This window comes from Mya arenaria, chromosome 3, assembly GCF_026914265.1.
Source record: "Mya arenaria isolate MELC-2E11 chromosome 3, ASM2691426v1".
NCBI lineage: Eukaryota > Metazoa > Mollusca > Bivalvia > Myida > Myidae > Mya > Mya arenaria.
In genome coordinates, this window is record NC_069124.1 from 52,685,739 (window position 1) to 52,703,789 (window position 18,051).

The 18,051-nt window shown below is 36.0% G+C and overlaps 1 protein-coding gene across 1 annotated transcript; it reads left to right on the forward strand.

Moving 5' to 3' along the window:
• The first annotated feature begins 10,164 nt into the window (after positions 1-10,164).
• LOC128229148 (uncharacterized) lies at positions 10,165-11,679 on the forward strand. Its single transcript, XM_052940864.1, has 2 exons — positions 10,165-10,300; positions 10,559-11,679. Exons 1-2 carry the CDS (start codon positions 10,237-10,239, stop codon positions 10,930-10,932), a joined length of 438 nt encoding a protein of 145 aa, XP_052796824.1. The 5' UTR covers positions 10,165-10,236; the 3' UTR covers positions 10,933-11,679.
• Positions 11,680-18,051: the final 6,372 nt, after the last annotated feature.

Consider the following 18,051-nt stretch of genomic DNA (forward strand, 5'->3'; position numbering starts at 1 on the left):
GAAATTTAAATCTCTGCTAACAGGTTATGTACTGAGCGAATATGTAGCGACAAAATACCCGTACAGAAAGAACAAATGTGCAGCTTCGGATGTTAGTTTGCTCATGGTTGGGCAACAAACAAACCTTTCAAGGTTTGGTTTGTTATATGAGTAAACAGCTGTACCAAACACCTTGAACCATGATGCTCGATTGTTTTTCATAGTAATATATGGGAAGTCAAAAGCCTTGTAACCTTACACCAACACATCTTTGCGACCAGCAGCACAGATATGGGAATGCTACCCCCTACAGGAGATGCGCTCAGATTCCACACTCTGAGGTGGTTGTACATTCTCCTCATTTATCACAGAGCTTCACGCTCAGAGCTGAATTTGTCACCGCCAAGGGAATTCGGATTGCAGATTGAAAATGGAAGAATTACCCCAGTGTTGCGCTAACTGCCATCAAAACCAGAAAAGTGTGAAAACTGTCGCATGCCAATCAAACCGCTCCTTAAAATGCATATGTGCTCGCTCCAGACTGAAATGCTTCATTGGCTTTTCGCAAGAGATTTGTTTTACCAACAACTCTTTTCATAAATGATAGACATCCACCAACATAACCTAAGATTTCGTACAGCAGGCCGGACATTTATACGGAGAAGCTTACACATTAAGTAAAGGTTCTGAATCCAGAATAACTTAACTCAAAACACTAAATCTTCGTTTGGAGTCAGGTTCTTCAGTGGACATGTTACCTTAAATAACCTTATTTTGTCTAGCGCGTTGAACGAACCATCTTATGAATAGGTGTCTGATCATTTGTGGCTTTTATTTCATCTTCTATTGACAGAAAGCAATTGACCGATGTATTTTTCTTCCGATTGTGTTAATCGTGACATCTAAATTGCGCTTGATTAAGGCGTTTTATTGCCCAGCATTCAAAATAAATTCAGTGGGAGTGGGTTGTCTAAGATATGTGGAACGAAAATGTTTATACATACTATAAATTTAAAGTACGTAACACGACGTTAGTATTTTGTAAATTACGATTTTCTTCCCCAATACATGTGTACGCATGCATAACTGTTGGCAGGAATGTGAAAAAGTTCAACGACTTTTCTGTCGCCATTAAAGAGAACACATACATTATACCTTGTTGGCAAAAACACACGTTTAAACCTTCTACTGGTTTTTTACGTGCTTCCCAAATCACTTCATTGGATTCACTTGGTTGCTCAAGGGCTTCCATACGTCAGTCTATTCACTTTGTCATATTCGTTAACACTCGTTAACATAATTATGTTGAATATTTATGCCTAATGTGAGCACATTATATAACATAACCATCATTTAAAGGAGTATTGGTTGTTTCTTACGAATATGACTTATGTGCTCCCCAAAAACATTGTTAGTTGTTTTCAGAGGTATCTCTTTAACAACGTTTCCCATGGAGTTGAAGATGAAATGGTGTTGTTTACAATTTATCGGGCTATAATAGCTACTTTTTTTTTGTTCAGGTGTTCTTATTTGTTTTTTCAGTGAGTTAAAATAAAAATATTGTTGATTAGTGATTACCATGTAAACACGTTATAAGTAAAATTCCCTTTCCATTTTAAATGAAATAATTGGGGTTAAAATACTTCGTATGAATTTCTGAGGTATTTTTTGAATTTTTTTGATACAACGTAATTATAAGCTTAGCACAGTTTATTAATATTCATCCCGGAATTTCAAGTATAGATATAATACTAATAACAAGAAATACGAGCTACATTATCTGCACAAGGAAATCGTGTTTTGGTTGTCAATGATGTAATATACTGCGTCGTTATTCATTCAATGTCTAGATAAAGAATAAAGTATATTTTAAAATATTGTCACAAATACGTGTAACATGCCGATTCTGGATAACCCTCTTTCCACCCAGTTAAACATGCACCAAACATGTCACACTGATTAATGAGTTTGTCACATTTTTGTCCACAAAAAGCTTGTGGAAATGTTGGCAATACATTGCCAGTCGACAAAGGATCATCACCAAGAAGCTGTTCAAAAGTCTGTTCTTCTTGCAATAGTGGTAAAAATCCATTTTGAGTATGACTTGACTGGTCCATATTTGCGTACTGAGAATCACTGAGAAGCGTGTTGTCAAACTGATCATATGTAGACGGTGGTGCATAACATTCAGTTATTTGATTTTGGTAACAAATTGGTTGACCATAAGTGAAACTTTCACTAGTCTGTCCTTCGTACTGTCCTAAAAGAACCGGAGAAGTACATGAGCCATCAGACCCCGCTGATATACCAGATATAGATAGGGGGCTTCCGTTTGCGGTGTTATCGTCGTAAGTGGTCAAGTATCCACTATTTGAATCACCGTTGTCAACATTCCACGGTCCAACAAGAAGGTCATGGAAATCATTTTGCTCTAGGATGGATTCCAGGGTATCGATTGGCAAGGAGACTTGCCTATCACTATCAGTGCTGTTAAAAGTGCATGATATATCATCCTCAGGGACCATATTGTCATGCTGGATAATTATCTTATCTCGATGTCCACGTTTCTTAGGTTCTTTAAAGAACGAAGATGGTAGTTTACGTTGCCTCAATGGAGTTTTTGAACTTGATGAGCTATGCTTTGACTTTTCTGTACAGCACTTCTCGTGCAGAGTTCTTGGATCAAACAAAGCTTGTAAAGATTTAATTTGGATGCCTGTCTGCGACGTTTCTCTCCTTGATATTTTGGGATGTGTTGGGTTTCCCTGCTCTCCAACCTGGCAAACAGAGATATTGCATTATGTTTTCTTAATGGAAATCCAATTATAGTTATTAAATACCCTGTTTCACCTAAGTCACGAAATATTTAAAATAACAATGGTATATCAATTCACTGGGCACACACTTAAATGTATACTTTTGCGTATTCATTGGTTGTATCATATTGTTTTACCAAGCATTATTAGTAATTGTAACAATCATCATGAACGTAATATTCTACCATTTGTTTGTAGAGGAATACATTCCTTATCGATTGTGTAATAAACGATTCTTATTTTGTTTTGATTGGTGCCTACAAGACTTTTGTTAGTCTAAAACATCAGATGGTTACATACGAACTGCAGATACCCGTCGAAACGGTAACGGACCACTATCTTACCTTGATCTCATCAACTGTTCCTCGCTCCGATGTTCCACATCTTTTCAACTGCTTCTGTAGATATTTCCTGTGATTCACCTTCCGTTTTGATTTTACTGGCTTGTCCAGGGCTAGTTTGATGTTGCTGGATGCCATGTCAACAAAACTCAGCAAGTTACGCGTTTCCATGTCGTCTGCTTGGCTATTATCTTCAAAACTGTCGAACCTTTCCATAAATCCTATATCAATATTCATTGCATGAAAAATTGAAGACTAATTTGAAAATAATGTGCGAAGCCCGATTCAAGTGACAAATGCCTCAAATCATATATAAGTTAATGAAGTGTTAACTTAAAGTTATAAATAAATATGCACATGTTTCATTCACACTATTCAAAGAATCATTATGTAATGTATTTGATGATTCATAAACATCCAAAATTTTACTATTTGTCAAACGTTTGAGCTTTCATTTATGTTGCAAATTTTGCAAATGTTTCTTTAATAACATCCAAGATATGTTTACGTAGAAGTACGTCGGCAAATCTACTCATCTTCTATTCTAAATAATTAAATATTCCATGTCAAATGATATTTTGCACCCGATTCGCACATCAATATCATACAGATTACTAGTGCTGTTTATTGCGAATTAATCCAACCAAAATAACTCTGATTTTCAGCTCCTTATCACTAACGTTGGTTATTCATTCGATGCAAGAAGTGAATACCCGTTATTGGCAGCAAAACAACTCAAAGTAAATCACGCTCTTGGTTGTTCACCGATGCTTCTGTCCATTATCTCCAATTGTCCTCCGTCTCAACCGTATGAGAATATTCAAATAAAGGCCAGCACTGAACAAAACTAACAGTCTCCATCCCTGGGATGCTTTATATACACAATGGGCGAAGGTAATAAATTAAGCCTTTAAAAAGAGATTACCGCTCTGGGCTTGGGACAGGTAGAGGCAAGGATCCGCTTGTCCTTGTTGATCAATACGAATTTCATTGACAGGAGTTCTGGATGATGAAGGACTTGGCACTTCTCTTGCACATAGGGTGAGAATATTTAAGAGGACTTGCTCATGCAAATATGAAGTGCAAACGTCTCCGTAAAATATTGACTGGAAACTTGGAATTTAAATCCTAATGTCCTTACATTTTAAGCCATTCACAAAAGTGACAAATACGCAAAGTAAGACGAAGAATGCAAATGACAAATGGTGTCCTAACTAGGAAGAACAATCATTTTTATTATGTTAAAGTTTAATACAAAAAATGTGAAAAAAATTGGAAAGATCAACCTTGTACATATCTTTCAATGCTATTAAAACAAACGGAGCTCTGACCGCAAACAAAATATAAATTGTTAAGATGTATTCCTAATGTCAAGCAAGCCTCACATCTTTACGTTTCAATGCTATCCACTAATGTCTCACACATATAAAACACATGACTTAAATATTTGAAAGTAACTGCCTCGTTCTCTTAATTTTATGCGAGACCTAATCCTAAGTTAGGACTTTCAGCTCCATAAAGGGGGATTAGGGATCGATCAAGCTCCTCATTAGGGTGTGAGTTTATGCAGGGAGGGTACAGGTGGGAAGAGACGCCCGAGGGCTTCGGCAAACTTGGCCTGATAGAACATGCGTCAACTGCGCGGAATGAGCCTCGTTATTGACATTTCTCATATCGTTTTATTATTAATCATTATTTGAACATGCAGATGTGCTGAGAAATGACAGTTTTTATGAAGTGCTTATAAAAATGACCTGCATTTTATTGATGATTCCAAAAAGGCTTAAGGCTGACATTTAGTTTGCATTTGTGTTTTGTTTTAAAACCTGGTGTATGTTATATTTAAAACATATTAAACCCTTAAAAGCTAAATATTGAAAATTAATATTGACAAAGAAGGAGTGAAGAAGCGGTGTAGATATCAAAAGATCCACTGATTGAAATATGATTTTTCCGTTTATTGTCGGGAACATTCACTGAAATATCACAAAAAAACATCCATTTCTTCATTTGCCCGCGAATTTTGCGGAATATTCTTTTATGTTTTCATTTTATGTTGATTTTCTTTTCAAGAAGCCGGCGGGTAATATTTCCTTCAAGTCGACTAAAATGTATCTTACTTCAAAAGTAAAACAACGTTTGAAAAACCTTTACATAAAGTCTCACTTGATTGTCAAATTTACATGAACTTATTCTATTGGAGTACTTTTAAATGAAGATTACCGCACCTGTTTTGAATAAATTACAACAAAAACTTGAACTTTATAACGGATTAGAAAGCAGTATTGTTGAAAATAGTCCGTCCAACTTGTCTCATATTGGCGTTTTTCTGCTTCAGTTCATTTTCTGCCTTTATCATTCGGTTGAGAAATAGGTTTGCTAAACACAAAACTCGCACTATATTTTTATTAAAATTATAAAACAGCTTAAGATGTAAATAAAATATTCTGTTATAGTAGGGCTTAGTGTTATTGCAGGTTTTATGAGTATTACCTTATTTAATTACCACTTTTCTAATGCAGATTCACATTATTCAAATCCGAACTTTAGTTGCAAATGAAATTGCTTTTTATAACCTTTGTCGCAATAACAAAAATCCTATGCGATCTATTTGTCATATATTTTTACTATTTTTGGAGACGTTTTAACCGCCCACCGATTTGGAAACGGCGGTCTTGAAAGGAAGGTGAACGCAAATATGAAATAAATTCATTTTTTGATTTTTATTATATTTTGTTGTTTCATGTAAAACCTTGCTACCGAATTAAATTGTTTTGTTATAACATTGATACGGTAACCTCTCAGTGTCTTCGTTCTCAAATCACAAATATAGCCACGGAATAAAATCTCAATTTGAAATTGATAAAACTTTTTTGTATTAAAATGTTAATTCAGGAAACGGCAAAATATTTTAGAAAAATACAGATAAAAGCCAGGCTTTTAAAATTGTCCGTTTTACGACTACAGCTACAAAGTAGTTTATATATACATTCTGGAAGAGAAACCTTGAACAATCCATATCCTAACAATGATATAGTGTCTGTTTCATTGATATTGTTCATTGAAAGGATTTGGGCAACACTTTCAACGCCGCTCTCCAGCATCGGCTCAATGGGTATTCTTTTCCACAAATTACTATCTGATATTTAAAGTTCCCGAAGGTCCGAACTATAAAAGAGGGTAAGAAAATTTTCTATAGAAATCACAACAAAAGCATCTATGTTTTGTGACAACAAAACTAAGTTGATATAGTCTGGAACATATTGACCCCAAAACATAGACTTTCCGTATAAATGCAACACATATTTGATAAAATAATCCTTAGTAAATTTAACCCAACTCCTTAATCAAAAACATCTTGCTGCTATTGTAACTCATAAATAAATAAAATAAAATTTTGAAAGGTTCTAAATGTTGGGCTTCCCAATTGACTTTGCCCTAAAAGGCTAGAATTCAATTTAATTCAGTTGTCTTTATTTCCACCAGAAGCCAGTAAACACAAAATGCAAAGAAAAACAAAATCAAAACAATACATAGAAGTAAAAACAAACATTAACTAATGATTAAACATCGTCCTGACTACAGATAATGTTTCAGAAATTGAAATTAATAATTAAAATCATTTGTTTGATTATAACTATGTTTAAGTTGATAACTTTTATACTAGTATAAGCTATGCTTTAATGGTATTGTAAGACTACTTTTTCTTATATAAAATGACTTATTTGGATGCCTCAACATGATTTAGATACTTGTTATCCGCAAATATGTAAGGATCATTGATCACAGTCAAAACCTTTCGTTTCCGTTTAGAAAACACTAGCGGATCCAGGGCGGGTCGCACTCGGCGCCTTCTCCCCTTGAATCGTCCAAGTTTACTTTGATTTTCAATATAGGAGAAAAATGTAATAAAACACGCCCAAAATGCACCATTTCGGACTAAAAATTGTTCAAAATTTCTTGAGGGAGTACCCCCACCCCCAACAACACTATACCATATAAATTTCGGTTCTGAGACAGGGGCGCAGGTTAAAAAGTTACGTCCCTAAGTTACGCCCCTTTAGCGTTAAATCCTGGATCCGCACCTGAAAATGTTGTCCACCATTAATAATTTCATCATCCATAATTGGTTGGGCTGCAATATATCTGTCTTCGTCAGTCTTGTTCCTAATTATGTTACATTAATTGTTTCTTAAGGTCAGACAGCCCAATATACGCATTGAATGGCGTTTTCTTCATTATCTATTCCAGTCACAAAGCCGCGATAATGTAATTTTCTGGTCCCCTTGCCTTGCACAGTCAATGGAACAACCTTAGGTCTCCTAAAAACACGTACCGACGAACTGCGCTCCCTTATGACGATGGAAACGCGCTGGTATTTTTCAGAAGGTTGAAAATATCGTATTAAAGACAAACATTTTCTGACGATCGAAACTTGTTGGTTTTGTTCAAAGCAATAGTGGGATGGCTGACACTATCACGTGTATTTATTTAATAAAGGTTCTTCAAAACATATCGCGTATTTCTGTGTTTAATATATGTAAGCAATATTAACACAGCACTGAGGGTCATATGGCATGGTGTATAGAGTTTTTAAGAGTTTATTCATACATACATACATGCATACATACACAAATACACACACATATACATGGAATAATAATATATAAATATTACAATTATATGAAGAAAAGAATTGAATATTATGTACATAGCGTGAAGATTCTGTTAATGTAGTCAGTTTACCCAAAATACATTGTATATATGTATCCTTTATTTGCATAGCATTATACACGTTTACTGCAAGATTTCTATTAATATAAACATTTTGTGACTCGATTAATTCAATCAGTTTGGGAACATTTGGTCCTTTATAATAATATTTCCTAAGATATTGCTTTCTTAAATCTTTACACAACGGACATTCCAGACTAAAATGAATTTCATCCTCTAAGATATTTCACGCAATACATTTTCTATCACAATGTGGAATTGCAACTCGGCTTCTACCTCTAGTCTATGCGCCGACATTCTAAGCCCAGTCAATGCAGTTCTATACTTATATATAATATATATATATGTATATACACCTATATTAACAGCTGGCAAATAAGATTGAAGTTTAAAATCAGCAAAAAGTAAGTATATTTTCGCTCAAGTGGATTAGTTTAACTCCGTCAACCAATTTCGAAGAAAAACATCATCAACTCCTTGTTTATCTGACAATATAAATTGATTAAAATCCCCTACGTCTTGTGAATTCCACACAATGACTAAATAGAAGTAGATGCCTTACTAGGTAAGCCCACGATTTAGAATTAGGGTTATCATCTAAACCACAATACATTTTCTTATATACTGTTTTTACATATTTAATATTATACATGTAAAAAATCTTCAGCCAATATTGTATCACATTTGCAGAACGTTTGGTTAACAATGTTGTTCTTCCTAGCTCTCCATATACAAACTTATTCTGGGTTTGTGCTTTAACTCTTAGTAAATGTTTACAAAACATAATGGACTCAGTCTACCTGTACACTATCCTATTATCTCCATACTTCTGAACCATAGCTTAGGATCGGAGAAAATAATTTGTCAAACAAATCTAAACTCTACTTTATTGACAAAGTGGTGAATTTATTTAAACAATTCTTATGTTTAAACATTGCCTTAAGAGCAATACAGATAGTCTTTCAAACGTGTTTGTAAAAGATCCACCTGTTGTGAAAACAATACTTAGATATGTTAATTTAAATACAATTTCTTATTCCTGACCATTATACAAAAATCTTATATTTCTCCTCAATCTTCCTCCCTTTTTAAAAACCGTTACTTTTGTTTGAGCATAATTTACACCGAACTTTCACCTATTGCAATATTCTTCTAACAGTACTAATCCTTTCGGAAGACCTGTTTCTGTTTCCGAAAATAAAACAATATTATTAGCATCTAATACCAAGAATAATTGAAGAATGCCCAAATCATCCCCATCAAAATTATGAACAACCAAGTAATCTTCAATACCATTTATGTACATGTACATTGAAAATAAAAATGGGGATAATGATTCGCCTTGATGTACACCAAGAAAACAATCAAAGTCTTCACCTAGTGTATTATCAAACTTAACTCTTGATTGTACATTATCACACATAGCTTTTATTTTACCCAACACGTTCCCTCTTTCTCTTCTTGTTTTTACTCAATAAATGTGAAATAACACACTGCAAGACTAATCTATTATCAACAGTACTCATCATCTGCCGATAGCCTGACTGTTTCTATGTATACATGATATTGTTCAGCCCACTGATTTAATATTTCATTAAAGACTTTAGTAAACAATAAACCGAGAGAATTCAACAATGCACTACCTCTATAATTACTTACAATGTTAACATCACCCTTTTTATGAAGGGGCACAACCGGGACACATCCGTATACGGACCGAGCCATGAGCTGATGTCCATTTCTCTTCCAGGAGAGAATGGCCGGTCCTTCTAAATGCTCGAAGTGGTGTGTCACATTTCTTATATTATATAAAACATTTTATATAACCATTTTTTGTAAACATCGCCTAAGATGTGTTTTATTAAACCTGGCCATGTTTTCTTGCGATGATTGTTCGCCGTTGTCAAAATCTCAAAGCTGCACACAGCAGTTTTATGACGTTAGCGATCCATTTAATTTTTGGACAGGTCCGGACCGGCAAAAATACTATTTGTTTTTCACATAAGTATCTATATGGACACCCGACGTCATAAAACTGGATTTAAAAAAAAAAAATACAGTGATGTACTCTCTTAGTCTCTATATACAAAGAAGGGACACATTTATGTGAGTTATAATATTCATATTTAGCAACATTCTGTCAACTATGGTTTTAAAAGTCCAATGTGTCATGACTTTTTCATAAAACTAGTAAAGAGACCACTGTATTATCAGTACTTTTAAGCTGCCAGTATTGTAAGCACATATTGGTTAAAGCAAAAGCAGTAGGCCGATGCCATCGCTGGTGCCAATATATTGGTAGAACAAGTGGCAACTCTGGCAGTCTGGGCGTAGTTTTGTGACTCGAGGAAGGATACGGAGAGAGCATGGATTTCAACAGATGGTTTTGGATTAACCTTCTGACTGTGTTCGGCAGTCTTATAGCGAGTGGTAGGTTTTAAAAAGGGTACATAAAATTATCTATATAGGTATTGAGGTTTCAATCAATTTTGAAACATTCATAACATTTAAAAGTATGTGCATTAATAACAAAATAATAAAGTTTGTAGCACAATATAAAATATGTTGTGTTCTTGACGGACTTTGTGGTGAACAAATGAATGATTTTCAGTTTTTCCTTAAAATGCAGGTACATGTATTTGTTAAATTTGTATTATATTGCTAAATAGTATGCGATTAATTTTTAAGGTTTTTCGGAGAGTGTATGGCCTTCAGAGTACGATTCGGATCATTCGGAACCCGACCTACTGCAAAAGTACAACAATGATAATACCTGGGATACACCAAACACAGGAGAGAACTACCCGTCATTGCTTTCACTGCTAAAACGGGGAGGAATGGGAGTACCACTGGAAGATGAATATCAGCGATTTCCAAGAATAAAGGACAGGGTCATTATCCCATTCTTTTCTTATGGTAGTAACCTTGGCTACGGAAGGCCGCGTATATCAGCGGCATATCGTCCACAAGTACAGATTGGCTACAGTCCCTGGAATGTAGGAGCAATGCGTTCATCAAACCGGTTTCTGTCCAGAGCTGCTGGACCCTATTCGTCATACTAAAACATGGATTCCGCCGAGCACAAACCATTCGGAGCACCTCGGCCATTTTTATCGAAAACAACCTCGGATGTATTTGGACGGTTTACATACTCATAAAGCGGTACGTTTAAGTCCGCTGCAAGTAGATCGCGTAGTAATTGTATTTAGCAGTTAAACTTTATGACTTTACTCATGGGAATCTTAATTATTTTTGCAATAATACACTTCACTGGCAATCAATTTAAACTTAGATCAATAAATACAACTCTAAAACACTACATTTCATTAATGATATAATTAAAACAAATACGAACTACTTCAAATTATGTACCGGCATACATCCGAGGTTGTGTTTGATAAAAATGGCGGAGGAGTTCCGAATGGGGCACAAACAACCGATGTATTATTCACGAGCCTGCATGTGAAAATGTTGTGTGTTTTTTAATGTTCATCATTGAAATGTTGGTCTGTCTTTGCATTGCCAATTATACCACGACAACTAGTGAAATGAGAAGAACATGCTCGGAACTTCCATCGTTTTGTGTCTGTTATTTTCTTTTGACACCATTGATAGAACACATAGGACATAACTTAAACAAATTACGAACATGTATAGTCTTGAGGTCACCAATGCTTACGAAGTGTTCCGTAAAATGATCATTAATATAGATACGTATTTTAAATATAAAGCTTATGTTCTTTTGTATACACAATGTGTACTTGTTTGTTGGTATGTTTTATTACACGATAAACATGTCTACATACGAATCCTGTTTCTCCGTAATTCGTTGATACCCCTGTTCACTCGCAGCAAGCCAGTGGGCGTTTGTTGTAGTATTGGTGTTATCGTTAAAATGTGACGAAAATGTAATTCCATCAAAACTGTCAAATTGTCAATGGCAGACATATTTATGATAGGAAATAATAAGGGAAGTGCCAATAACACTAATATCACTATCCAAACACCGCTTGATTGCTGTGAATGAACTTTTTGTTACCACTTTCCTAGATAAAAATTTGGAGACAATTTCGAAATGCCTATCAAAACTCATCGAAACGAACGGTGAAGAAGCCTGTCAAAATTCACGGCCAAGCTTGATGAATGATGTGAACTTCATGCTGGTTTCGACGGTTTTGTCCCGCGCGGGTATTCCAAAGCTGATATATTTTCATGACGGGTCTTGGAACGTTAGTCAATGGTTGATATATTGCCAGTGTACCTTAAGAACAATTTAATGACAATAAATTAATTCTTAAAAGAATGAAAGTAACAATAATACATACGGCCAATAAATGGCGTGACATCAAAAGACTACTTTTAAACTAAATTTTAATTGATAATAATAATAATTATAAAAAAAAAAATACAATAATGTTATTTTTCTCTCAAAATATTAAATGAGAATGAAGGATAAATTCATAATTTGTTTCTTAAACACATATAAGAGATATTTTACAGTTTAAAAGAGAAAAACATTTAAATGGAGTGGACTCTGGAAAATATTAAATAAAGCTAGTTAAACCTATTGTTATCAATAATAAAAAGATGACACGTTAGCTGTTTATTTTGTGAACCTCCTTACATATCTGAGCAAAATGAATTACACTTCTACATTAAGGTATGCAGTCGCAACACTAATTACTTATCGTAAGTACATATATTAACAATCTTTAACGTTTTATGCGGTCTACATGATATTGTGTAAACTGCCCACTACCACTGCTTATATCTACCGCTTCACCTGATTACAATAAATAGTGATTTACTGAAATAAAGGTATTGGCAGGTTTGAAGTATAATGGGTTCTCATTGGACAAAATACTATGTTGACCACTAAAGTTCGTATACATATCAACAACAGAATGAAATCATATATCCCATTTCTATTTAATTGTATTATTAACATTTCATTAAAAAAGCTTGAGCAAAAACGATAACATTAATATTTTGTACACCATTAAACTCATATTTTGCAAAAACATAATTATACAGGATTTTCTAACATTAGGAACCCAGTTAGAATATGCTCTATTACTATAAGTTTTAGCCCTGTTTGGCTTCCTATCATAAATGTCAACGCCATAGTGAAACACATCAGTGAATATCAATAACCCTAATAATGACTTAGAGCCCGCTGGATTGCTATGGCGGAACTTCCTTATTTTCCTGTTTTGGGAGAAAATTTTGAACGTCTGACTAAAAGTTATATGAATATAAATATATTTCTATTAAGCGTTCTTGAAAATCCTTTGTTCTGTGTGTATATTGATATAAACAATATGAGGTATTAAATAAAACTTCACCTCATAAATGTAATCTATTGACAGTTTCTTTGTAAATTAATTGTTGTTAACTGTTAGTCTTTGAGTTTGATTGAGAGTGTAGTTTCTTAAAACACGTCAACAGACCTTTACACAATACGGCCGTCTGACGGAGCACTGTCAAAACATTATTTAGGAAACAGGTTTATCGAAGTGTTTGATGAAACTAAACACCTTATCAAACTCCGGTAATAAAACGAAGTCGTGGGTCTTTAAGCGGCATATACTGCCCTTTTATTTAAAGTGGTGTAGTAAAAGGAAAGTTATTTTTGATTAAAGTCTTTATTTTAAGCGAAGTGTTGACTTCCTACGAAGCATATATGACGTAAGTTGTCACGTGGTATACACACACTGTTCTTAAGCGTGTTGGGAAAGTTGAGAAAGTAAATTCATAAAGGTTACCACGCATGACATTTCTTAAACACGCTTCCTATTTTGTAAACAAATGTTTTTCATGCACCAGTCAATTGTAACCACGCCCCCCCGGTCCGGGGGTATACCGGGGATAGCCGGGGAAATTGGCCGTGTTTTTACCTTTCAGGTGGCCCCGTAGTGCCGGGTGAATGCGGTGGTTTTGTCTTCGCGCAAAACATAGCGGGGAATTTGCCCTACCTAGGCATCCTGGGGTGCGGGGGAATTTGGCGGGGATTTGACCAACAGTTCGTTCCCGCAGGGCGGAGATTTTACCCGGGGTGGCTGGACCGAAAGTCAAAGTTCCCGCTATTCCGCAGACCGGGGGGGGGGGGGGCGTGGTTACAATTGACTGGTGCATTACGTTTATAGAAGAGCTGCATTCTCGGTCACAAAATGCTGTTATAGCACATCCTAAATGAGTGTGCGCACATAAAAGATGCAAAGCAGTATTTGCACTATCCTTCCGTGTGTCTGTCTGGTACAAAACAACGTCTGCCAATAATTTTACGTCAGTGGTAGGTTGCCCTTGTCCAGGCAGACGACTCCTATTGAGGGGTCTTATGAAGACTTTGTCTGCACACTAATTTGAGAACGGTTTGACTTTGTTCCACCAAACGTCAGTGGTATGTTGCTCTTGACGCGTATATAACCCCATTGAACAGTAGGTTAAAGGTAAAGGCCACCATCAACGGTCTTGAGTAATTTTTGTTCGCATTGGTCAAATGTAAAAAAAACCCGTATTTTTTCTTAAACTCGGCACATCAACTTTGACCTTTTAATAACATTGCATGCGCCTTGCCTGCTTTGAAACACCACAAAAGCATCACAAGCGGTGCTAGATCCACAATGCTTATTCAAGAAAATCTTATTACATTTAGTAAATTCAATGTATTCCTGTAATTGCAACAATGCCAAAACTTAGACAATCGACCGTCTAAATGGACTAGAGGATACCAAGGGAATATAATGTTGTATTCTAACGTTCCTAAGTCGCAATGTTTTAAGTAATAGTTAGATGACATGAAGTGAATTCTTAATTATTAAGAATTCACTCCATGTCATCTAACTGACTTAGAATACAACCTCATTGGCTGATACATTGTCAAGGCAAAATCTGACGTAGGGAGTGTGTATCGGCCTATTGGCAGTAGGCGAACTTTTTAACACGCGCGAAAGTTGAAATTCTTAATAATTAAGTCTACTACTTAATGGTTGCCTTTCTGCAACTTCATTGGCGTAAAATGTAGGTTGTGTTCCAAGCCAGAGTCAGTGGATCTTCTTCAAATGTGCGTATCAGTGCCGACAATAAGAAGAGTACAATGTTTCATATGGTTATCGTTAACAATTCTCTAGGACGACGACACCGCCGCCACCACCGTCGCCGCAGACACACATGCTCTGTCATTTCCTCTAGTTTTTCTTCTTTCAGAAAATCCAGACGGACATCATGTGGTATGTACATGTAGTTATGGTTAATACGTGTTAGTTGATCGAATGATCTGATGATGAGACGTTCACTGGTCACTAATTCCGTTGATTGAACGCTGATACAGACAGGTACTCCCAACAACATGCGACAAAACCAGAAATTATAGTACATATAAAATCACGTTTTAGATTTACTAGTACAGTCGAACCCCGTTGGCGCAAACTCCAAGGGGCGAGCGAAAATACCTCAAGCCTCGAAAAAATCAAGCCAAGCGGGATTTTTTACCATCAGTTTAAAGAAATCCGTCCTTTACATTAAGTTCGAGCCAACGAGAATTCGAGCCAACGAGGAATTCGAGCCAACGGGGTTCGACTGTAGTATGTTTTTGTTCGAACGTTTACTTTATTACTCTATTATCTGTATTTCTTCAAAACTTTATTTATTTCAGAGCATACTTTTTATTCTGTATTATATTCCATTTTTATTCAATACTAGCATCCTAACTATTGTTCACGGTTTGTCTGTATCACCATATTTTGTGAAAGACGACCAACACTCATGTCCGCAGACGAGACTCGGGGATGACAGTGGCTTCAAGCCATCGTTAGTTGCAGGATTGTGCTGAAATACATCTTAAACAAATCTTATAACCGAGTTGAGACAAGAATTCAACATTAATGAACCATGGTGGTTGATCACTGGTTTTAGCATGTCGTTTAATATTACAGTAATCAGTATTGTTAAATTGTAATTGAATGTAGCTATATTTATGTCTGATTAAACTTTAGGGAATAGACATGCAAGTTTTAAAACCTACTATTCTCAGCAAACATGGTGATTTAGTGCTCAACTTGCATGAATTATTGTGATCTCCTGTTGCATGTCGTACATAACTAATCTATGGAATTTTCGGAAATAAACCACTGGGGCAATTTCAATGAAATGTTTTAGGAATACAGTCGAACAGCGTTGGCTCGAACTCCCAGGGACCGGCGATAATACCTCGAGCTTCGGTAAATTCGAGCAAAATGGAAATGTTCACCATTAGTATAAAGAAACGATCTTTTACATTTGGTTTAAGCCAACGAGGAATTCGAATCAAGCGAGTTCGAGTTAACAGGGTTCGACTGCATATATTCCTTTTGTGATCATTGCCCAAAGTCGCTCAAACAAATGGAATGGTTCCATGTACTATCCAGTTCTGGGTCCCGTTTCAATAAGATATCTTAGTCGTTCACCTTAGGCTGTTAAAATATTGCACATCTGTAAAGAAACAGGGAAATCAATGCGGTTAATGTCCTAACAATTATTTTTTTATTGAAACTTTACTCCAAAAACGAGGTTTCGCCTGGAAATCTCCGATCTTAAGCCTTTTACATTTGCCAAATTTCAAAACGAGTTCACAGAAATGGTTATTGGTCCAGACTGTCCCTAATTACTTCAAACTGCATAATCGTTATAAACACTTCAAAATGTCCACTGACCGTAACACCAACATGTATAACGATAGTCTAATATTTGCGTAATGTATCTCGTTTAGAGTCTGTTGTCTCATGGGCTTGTCCCGCGTAGTTTCCATTGTATTATCAAAATGATTCATTATAGTTAAAGGGGTGTTAATGAGCAATGTTAACGCTTATCATTCAGCAGCAATCGAGATGTTGGAGTAGGATTTGTAATTGGTTTCAGTCGAGATGTTCTTGTAATTTGAGAGGAATGTCTGTGAACAATATTACTACCGTTGCTAAAGAACACCAGTATCGGTTTACGAGTACAGAGCGTACACAATCTACAATGACAGACATAATTGCTAGTTGAAATGCAAGGCTGACAGTAAATTCTGGGACTAATATGGCGCATATGTGTCTATGAAATTATAATACATTGAAATATACAGGGGCAATCCATGTGGCCATCATTACGAACAATCTCAGGTGCAAGTCTAGACTCAGACTCAGAAAAGGATGTTGTAGGAACCGTTACAACATTACAAAACACATCCACAAAACGACACTGCACGAGATACACATGTCATGACACGGTCCCTACAACATAACAAAACACATCCACAAAACGACACTGCACGAGATACACATGTCATGACACGGTTCCTACAACATTACAAAACACATCCACAAAACGACACTGAACGAGATACACAAGCCATGACACGGTTCCTACAACATTACAAAACACATCCACAAAACGACACTGCACAAGATACACAAGTCATGACACGGTTCCTACAACATTACAAAACACATCCACAAAACGACACTGCACGAGATACACAAGTCATGACACGGTTCCTACAACATTACAAACACATCCACAAAACGACACTGCACGAGATACACAAGTCATGACACGGTCACTACAGCATTACAAAACACATCAACAAAACGACACTGCACGAGATACACATGTCATAACAAGGTTCCTACAGCATTACAAAACACATCCACAAAACGACACTGCACGAGGTACACAAGTCATGACACGGTTCCTACAACATTACAAAACACATCCACAAAACGACACTGCACGAGATACACAAGTCATGACACGGTTCCTACAGCATTACAAAACACATCCACAAAACGACACTGCACGAGATACACATGTCATGACACGGTCAATACAGCATTACAAAACACATCCACAAAACGACACTGCACGAGATACACAAGTCATGACACGGTCCCTACGGCATTGCAAAACACATCCACAAAACGACACTGCACGAGATACACAAGCCATGACACGGTTCCTACAGCATTACAAAACACATCCACAAAACGACACTGCACGAGATATACAAGCCATGACACGGTTCCTATAGCATTACAAAACACATCCACAAAACGACACTGCACGAGATACACAAGTCATGACACGGTTCCTACAGCATTACAAAACACATCCACAAAACGACACTGCACGAGATACACAAGTCATGACACGGTTCCTACAGC

Bases quoted from the DNA above. Each gene is read 5' to 3' on its own strand.
- LOC128229148 (XM_052940864.1), top strand. From the start codon at position 10,237: ATGGATTTCAACAGATGGTTTTGGATTAACCTTCTGACTGTGTTCGGC. The intron at 10,301-10,558 runs GTAGGTTTTAAA...TTAATTTTTAAG, and splicing joins CGGCAGTCTTATAGCGAGTG to GTTTTTCGGAGAGTGTATGG.